We start from the raw sequence: 9,226 nt of genomic DNA, 5'->3' as shown, positions 1-9,226 counted from the left end.
AATAAGGGACAAACTCTTGCTCCAGATCTTATTCAAGAAGCAATTTTGAATCAAAATCAAACATATAGTCTTCGTAGGTTCGACATTTATTCGTTACAATTCTCTCTTGCTATTCGATTAAGGGTATTAATAGCTTCAACAAGACCAAACACATATTTTTCGTAGGTTCAACACTTAATTTACCATTATATTACTTGCTCATGAGTTCATGCACTTGTGGGTTTTCAAAGGGTCAAGTTTTTGGCGCCGTTGTTGAAGACTATTGTTTTTTACTAGTGTTAGTTAATTTTAGTTTTATTATGAATTTTTACTATTTTCTTTAGTTTAGTTTATTAAATTAGAAAAACTTTACAGTTATTCTTTCTAAGGACCTTGTATGGGAAGTTTAAGAACCTGTGATCTTGTTCAATTTAACCTGGAGATCAAACGAACATTCAACTTTCGAAGAAGACACAGTTGGAAACATACCAAAAACAGTAAGAAGAAGACATGGCAAATGAAAGTTCGAATCAAATAGCCATTGGGGCTAATTTGGGAGTGGCACAATCGAATGTTGCAGTGGCTGATGAAAATGCAAGGCTTATGGGAGAGTTTATGATTCCATCGGTCGGGTAAAGCTAATCCAACATCGTATATCCAACATTTACTGATGAGGGCAAATGTTATCATGTTACAAAATGATCTACAATTTATTGGAAGAGCTATAGAGAATCCCAACACTCATATATCAAGATTTCTGGACATGTGTTCAAGTATAGATTATCTAGGGGTGTCAAACGAAGCAATCAAACTGAGGCTTTTCCATACACATTAAGAGACTCAGCAAGGGAGTGGTTAGACACTTGTCTACCCCAGAGCATTACCACGTGGAACCGAGTCACAAATTCCTTAGCAAATATTTCCCGTCAAAAAGGATTGCAAAGCTAAGGGATGAAATTATCACTTTCCGACAACTAGACTCAGATAGCTATTCAGAGGCTTGGGAATAATACAAAGGTTTATTCCATCAATGTCGACAACACGAATTGTATTAATGGCTTCAAGTGCAATATTTCTACATTGTTCTGAATCCGATTAGCAGGGCTAATATAGACTCTACATGTGATGGTTCAATCATAAAAAGAATCACAGATCAAGTCTACCAAATCATAGAGGATTTAGCAATCATCAATACGCTTTGGCCTACCAAAAGGACAAGTGAAAAGAAAGCTGCTAGGGTATTTGAAGTTAATCTCTGACTAAAATTTCAGCACAGTTGGCATCATTGGCATAGAAAGCAGATTAGATGAACACAAACAAGATAGTGGGACCAAAATGTAAACATTGTGGAGGGGGCCAAGAGAGTGTTGATTGTAATGTAGGATCTCCTTTTATTAAGACAGTGGAGGACGTGAACTACACTCAGAATTTTCAAAGGCAACAACACAATTCAAATTCTAATACCTATTACCCAGACTTTTAGTGGAGTAATAATCAGGGGGCTCAGATCACATTACTGCAGACCGCACCACTCGAATTTTAGTAGAATGAGAGGAAGTCTTCACTAGAAGATGTTGTGATTAAGTTAGCAGAAATATCCACTCAACACATACAAAGAACGGATAAAAACTTGCTAGTTCAAAGAGCTGCCATAAAAAAATTCGAAAATCAAATAGGACAGATAGTCAAGGCACTTTCAGAGAAACTACCAGAAACATTGTCTAGTGACACTGAAACAAACCCTAATGAGCACTGTAGGGATGTAACCACCCATAGTGGGATACAACTATCTGAGATAAATGTAAAAAGGCTAGTGGTGACTTAAGTGAAGGTACCTAATATGATTGATGAGCACTTGGAAGAATCTGAACAAAACAAAGAACAAGAGAAAGTACAAGAGGATCCAAAGTTTAAGATAATCATTTCTACCAAAGAAATTGTTCAACTGCCCCATTTTCTACATAGGCTACAGAAGCAAAAGCTTGACAAGCAATTCTCGAAGTTCTTTGATGTATTCAAAAAGCTGTAGAACAATATTCTATTTGTGGATGCACTTGTACAAATGCCTAGCTATGCTAAATTCATGAAGGAGATACTCACCAACAAGAGGAAGCTGGAAGATTTGGGGACAATGATGTTGAATGAAGAATACAGTGCTATCTTGCAGAATAAGCTGCCACCTAAACTAAAGGACTCAGGGTGTTTTACTATCCTTTATATTATTGGTTACATGAAATTTGATAAAGTTCTTTATGATTTAGGTATTAACATTAACCTCACGCCTTACTTTATTTTCATGAAACTAAACTTGGGAGAGGCAAATGCAACATCGATCTCCTTGCAGTTGGCAGACAAGTCTATAAATTCCCAAGGAGAATTACTGAAGACATACTGGTGAAGTCGATAAATTTATCTATTCTGCAAATTTAACTTTTCTGAGGAGTGTTTGGCATCCTTTGATACTCTAAAAAAGTTAATTTGCACAGGTTATAGCCGCACTAGACTGGGACTTGCCATTTGAGCTGATGTGCGACACTGGTGATTATGTAGTGGGGATAGGATTGGGTAAAAAAAAAGAATAAATTCTCTATGTCATCTACTACACGAGAAAGACTTTGATAGAAGCACAGCTGAATTATGTAACCACAGAAAAATAATTACTAGTCATTGTGTTCGCCTTTGACAAGCTCAGATCGTATCTCATGGAACAAAAGGTAATTGTCTACACAGATCATGCGGCCCTGAAATATTTGATGACTGAGAAGAATGTGAAGCCCAGGTTGATTCGATGGATACTTTTCATTCAAAAGTTTGATTTTGAGATTTGGGACAAGAAGAAAAGTGAAAATATGCTAGCATACTGCCTTTTAAGGCTTGAATAAATAGAATAGACGGATGAGGTCAATATAAAGGATTATTTCCTAGATTACCATATCTTTGTTGTTGACAATGGGTCATGGTATGCAGACATATTGAACTACTTGGCGTGTAATGTGCTTCCACTTGAGTTCACACACCACTAAAAGAATAAATTCTTCTCGGAGCTGAAGTATCATCATTGGGAGGGTCCCATCTTATACATGAGAGTTGCTGATCAAATCATTGGAAGGTGTGTGCCAAGTGCAGAGGTCTCTCAAATTCTGGAGTGTTGTCATTATTCTACTTATGCTAGGCATTTTGGGTTTTCTAAGACAGTAATGAATGTCCTACAATCAGAATTTAACTATCCCTCGCTATTTAAGGATGCTCACGAGTATATGAAACACTATGGCCTATGCCAACGTATATGGACAAGTTCCAAAAAAGAATGAGATGCTTTTAAATTCGATTTAAAAGTGGAGCTCTTCGACGTTTGGGTGATCGATTTTATAGGACCATTTCCTTCCTCTTACAATAATCAGTACTTGTTGATAGCAGTTGCCTATGTATCAAAATGGATAAAAGTAGTAGCAGTACCAACCATTGATGCTTGAGTGATTGTATATTTTTTGAAGAGGAACATATTCTCGTACTTTGGTACCCTAGAATGATTATTAGTGATGGAGGTAAACACTTCTGTAACAAACTTTTGGAGTCAATATTAGCAAGATATAGGGTGAAACATCAAGTTGCCATACCTTATCATCCCAAACAAGTGGCCAGATGGAAGTGTCAATTAGAAAGCTGAATAGCATTCTCGAGGTGATAGTGAATAGCTCCAGAACTGATTGGTTGTGAAAGCTTGATGATGCACTATCGACTTACAGCACTGCTTACAAAACACTAATAGGCATGTCACCGCACCGTCTTGTATTTGGAAAAGCTTGTCACCTTCCGTGAAATTGGAGTATCGAGCATACTCGACAGTAAAGCAATTGAACATGGACATTACAACAGGTGGAGAAAAGAGGATGTTGTAGCTGAATGAGTTGGATGAATTTCGGATGGATGCCTATGAGAATGTGAAGTTGTATAAGGAGAGGACGAAGAAATTACATGATAAATTCATCCAGAGGTGTGAGTTCACTTCAGGACAAAAATTATTTTTGTTCAATTCGAGGTTGAAAACTTTTTTTGGGAAATTGCGTTCTAGATGGTTTGGACCAATCACAGTTGTTCAAGTCTTTCTACATGGAGCAGTTGAGATGACTTATGAAGCAAAGGTTACCTTCAAAGTAAATGGGTAGCATTTGAAAGCATGTTATGGTAGCGATTTTGATAAAGAGAAGTCGCTTACCTCACTCTATAACCCAAAATGATCAATCTACAAGTCTAGCTAAAGACTATAAATTAAAAGCTGATTGGGAGATAATCAAACTTTTTTAACTCTTTTATTTATTTTTTTCCTTTTCGTAGATTTATTTTGATTATTGGTTTGCATTAGACTTAGGCACACTTAAATTATAGGGTATCACCATCCTACTATGTTTTCCCTTAGGTCTTTGAGTTTAATGTTGGTTACTTCGATTGTTTGGGCTAAGCAACACATGTTCTAGGTTATTTGATCTTTAATATTTAATTTAACCATTGTTTGTAGGAAATGACATCGTGGAGCACTCAAACTGACATAGACCAAAGGAAAAGCATGATAAAGAGATTGTCTAGCCGTTACCTATGGTACCCTACTCATTCAACATAAAAATTGGAGGAATACCATTTTCCTTTTCTTCTCCACCCCTTATGTGTTTACTTATACTTTATGACATTGAGGACAATGTTAGTTTTAAGTTTGGGGTGGGAAAATTTTTGATTTTTTTGTATGCTTGTGTGCTTTAGTGTGATTGTTTTAGTATGCTTGAAAAAATATATTTAAGATGGTGTGCTTGTTAGACAGTCTGGCTAGCAATGATTATTTAATTTGAGATTTGGTATTGATTTATGGACTATAGATAGGTTATATGCTTAAATTAATTGATGCTTAGTCTTGTAGAATTTCATATCATACACACACAAGAATTGAGTTTTACATCATGATGCAACAAGTTGATTCATATGTTGAATAGATTGAAAGATTAAACATAGAGGTGAGATCCAAAGCTATCTTAAATTGATTGTTCTGAGACCAAAATCTAGTATTTTGAGGTGATTTTACTATTGTAGGAAGATATGAATGTGAATGTGGATTCCTTGTGTGAAAAAGTTATGTGTTTATTGTCTTAAACTAACAAGATAAGATTGGGTGAAAGTTCTTAAATAGGAAGTCAGTTAGCTTGAATGGGTGTTTAATAAGGGATATTGTACTAATCAAGGCATAATTTTTTTATGTAGAAACCTTTCTTTAAAGTCATTTTGACTCAAGCAATTAAATCTGTAAGGATATTTTAAAATCTGGTGCCTTAAGATCACCTGACTTAAGAGTCATCCGCCTAAAGCTCATTACAAAGGTCATTTGGAAACAATTAGAAAGGAAGTTGCACAAAAAAATTGTTCTTTTCGAAGCCTTTTTTACTAAGGTTATTAAGCCTGTAAAGGTCTTTAAAATCTAGTGTACTAAAATCATCTTATTTGAGAGTCATAGACCTAAAATTTTTTATATGGTTTGTCTAGAAAGCTTAAGGGAGAGAATGTAAAAAAAAAAAAAAAAAGTGTATAAGAAAAATAGAAGCACTAAATGTCTTGGTTAAGTTCCAAACATTTGTTTGAGGAAATTTGATTTTTGATTAAGGATAATTAATCTAGTTGAGTCTTGGAGGTCGAAACAATCAAATAATTGGAGAATCCTTATTCATTGATGTATTGATTTGCACTAGTGACGTCTACTTAAAATAGAAAGAGTGAGGATAGTAATGAATAATTTAACCTATCCCACACTGGGAACGAGTGAAAAGAAGAAAATTGGTGTATTGTGAATAATACAAGATATGAAAGGATATATTTGACCACAGAGGGTCAGAAATTAAAATAACTTGTGCAGTCATGGTTGATTACTTAATTCTTCACACACATGTAGATTTTGCATTGGAAGAGTGGATTATTGGTTTGGTATTGTAACTTTAAAGCATATTTAAGGAATTAACACTAAAATCTTGAATCCTGAGGTAAGAATCAAGATTATATATCCAAACATCATTGCATGATTGTGTGCTTGTTATTATTTAGATGATGGTTATGTTTGAGGACAAACAAATATTTAAGTTTGGAAGTATTTGATAAGTGTATTTTATACACTTTTTTACGGCCTTAAATAGTGATATTTAGTTCTCCTCTGATGAAATATAGTTTAAATTATTGTATTTTTGTATTATATAAGTAAAACTCAATGATTGTGCAAGAAATTGGAAGAAAACAAAAGGAAACCCTAAAAAAAGAGTGAAATTCAAAAGACGTGGACCAAGTTTCAAATAATCTATAGATGAGACGGCAACGAAATGAAGATCGAAAATACCAAGACTTTAATTAGATACAATTGAAAGATGAAGGAACAAGATTATAAGAGAAAATGGCTGAAATGAAGCAAAATCAAAGTTTGAAGACTAAAATACAATTATTAAAAAGTTGTTTCCAACCTTATGATGAAAATTTGAGTGTTAGGGGTCAATTGGATGAGGAAATATGTCAAAGTGATAAAATATAATCGAAATATTATCACATCTTAATTTTCAGGCAAAAAAGTTATGCTTCAGACTTTTAATCTCTGTTTGAGACCTATTTTTGGTATAGCAAACTTTTGAATTGGAAAAATGATATCTCCAAAGAATTGTAGTCCTTTGATTTATATTTTCAACACACTTTGAATCACCTCAATCAAATATTGAGAGAGAAAGATATGACCAGAATACTAAAGTTTGTCCGCGAAAAAAACTAAATTATGCTATCGCATAATACGAAAATCCATGCGGTCGCATCCATGCACACAGGGAGGAATTTGGAGTTCAACAAGTGAACTATAAGTCACATCCCAATGTATTATGCTACTACATGGTACAAGATTTGAGACGAAGCTCAGGTTTTCTTATACTATTAAAACTCAACTTGGCAAGATTTTGTACGATATCTTTGACCTAGAATTGAGTCAAATAAATACCAGAATGTTCCATACACATGGAAGAGCCTCTTTTATGCACAAAAAAAAACAACTCAAAAAACTTGGCAGAATTATATTGAAGAAGAGGGCAAATTCATACTTGTGAGAGATTTCACCCAAAGAATTACAAGAAAACTATTGAACACACTTCATACTAGGAAACTTGCACAAGGATTGGAAGGAAACTTCAAGAGATATCAAGAATTCATCAAAGATATTCAAGAATTTAAGACTTCTTGCCAATTATTTAATTTTCGAATGATGTTTATTAACTTTAGAATGTGTTCTAGTAATTTCAATATACTTGGATACACTCTTTTCAGCTCTAGGATTAGATGAACCATTGTTATAAGATTTTTGGTTGAATGATTTGATTGAAATTAATTTATCTAAATGTTTGGATGTTTATCAAGGTTTAGTTTGCTTTTCCACTAACTGGCTATTATTTAAATTGTTTGTGGTTTTTATTATCATCGAGAGATAGTAAGATCATTATCACATAGTGATAAACTTTGTAAGGTTCGATAGAGGATAGAGATATACATTTATGATTCAAATATTTTTATAGATGTTGTAGCTCGTTTAATACTTTCTTGTACATTCGTATCTTTTTAGAGATATAGGAAGGTCCCGTATGAGATTAGATTTAATTGCTATCGAGAAAAGTTGTTAATTAAAATAGAAACATACCAACAAGAATGATTTCGAAATGTCAATTCAAATTGTAGAACTAAAAATGGATTAGTAAGGGGATTCTACATCTTAGCAATATATTTTACGAATTTGACAAGTTTTTACTTTGTTTTTGATTTAGTGAAAACTAGACATTCATTCATTACAATTCTATCTTGCTATTTGATTAAGGGTATTAATAGTTTCAACAAGATCAAACACAAAATCCTCGTGTGTTCGACACTTAATTCACCATTATATTACTTGCTCACGATTTCGTGTACTTGCGGGTTTTCAAATGGTCAGCTTGTATGGTTTAGTATGGGTTGGTAGAATTACTTTTTAGTTTAAATTCAAAATATTAATTTTCATAAATTATAATTGACTAATCTTTTGTATAAGTCTCGTATACTAAATTTTAATAATAATAATAATAATAATAATAATAATAATAATAATAATACAACCTTGTAGATCTTCATTTTAAAAAAAATCTCACAATATTGGGTATTGTGGAAATCAAATTCTTCTAATTAATGTAATTGAGTGTTTAGTAATATTCAAATGAATTATTTATTTTAGTAATTTCTTGCTTTTATACAGTGTTTATATTTTAAAAAATTAATTTTTTCCTTCACGTACCAAATTTATTATTTTAATCTTGTGATTTTTTTTAATTTTTTTTTTTAAATATCATCACTAACTTCAAGTATATTTATCGACAACATGTTTTGAATGTTGTTGTTTAATAAAGCAATGACAAAGTTTGAAAGTTTACACAAGTTATAAATCTTGTCTAAGTTTGTCTTTGGCGAAATGTATATTTTAAACTGGAATAAAATTTTGATAAATGAGGATTGGGACCATGAAAATGGTATTTGAGTAGGAAATAAATTATATGGTTAGAATTAAAGAAACAAATTAATCCCTTATCCTTTTATAAACATTATTAATTCAAGAGACACGAGAGAGAATAAAAGTAGTTTTTTTTTATATATTTAAATAAGACATATTAAAATTTATAACAACTTCTGCAATATATTTTCTTAATTATAATTTGATGTACGGAGGATAATGAAGTGACAAATATATGCTAGTGTATCAAATGATAAAATAGAATACACATAATGTGTATGATGTATGATGTGTATATATATATATAATTATTTACCTATTACTCACAATAGGGGATGGGAACCACGTTTGGAAATTTTTATATTCACGCGAGGCCTGCGTGTGTTGTGAGAAGGGGGGACAACTTTCAGTACCTCCATTCAGTATAAATAGAATTACTCATAGGAAATATTTACCTTTACTAAATACATATGTAATTTAAATAGAAGTACTTGTATAATTATGCTGCCAAATATAATACATGTTGACTTGTGAGATTGTGATAGTTTATCAAATTTCGACGCTAATAGTTTTAGGTTGCTTAATGGACTCTTTTATTTATTTATTTATTTTTTTGCAGGGCTTTTATTTGTAGTAACTTAGACAATCATATTCAAATTGCAACAATACATATTGGAATAGGACATTACAGGATTATATGATGGAGAAGAGATACTT

The 9,226-nt window shown here is 32.5% G+C and overlaps 1 protein-coding gene across 1 annotated transcript; it reads left to right on the top strand.

Annotated features, from left to right (window-relative positions):
- The first annotated feature begins 2,041 nt into the window (after nt 1-2,041).
- LOC111398317 lies at nt 2,042-2,861 on the top strand. Its single transcript, XM_023025235.1, has 4 exons — nt 2,042-2,240; nt 2,324-2,373; nt 2,466-2,544; nt 2,644-2,861. The coding sequence occupies exons 1-4, from the start codon at nt 2,042-2,044 to the stop codon at nt 2,859-2,861; spliced, it is 546 nt and encodes a 181-aa protein (XP_022881003.1).
- The last annotated feature ends 6,365 nt before the right edge of the window (nt 2,862-9,226 follow it).

The sequence above is a fragment of the Olea europaea genome, chromosome 8 (assembly GCF_002742605.1).
Source record: "Olea europaea var. sylvestris chromosome 8, O_europaea_v1, whole genome shotgun sequence".
Classification (NCBI taxonomy): domain Eukaryota; kingdom Viridiplantae; phylum Streptophyta; class Magnoliopsida; order Lamiales; family Oleaceae; genus Olea; species Olea europaea.
The sequence above is the reverse complement of the archived record's forward strand: the minus strand, read 5'-3'. Positions and strand labels throughout refer to the sequence as shown.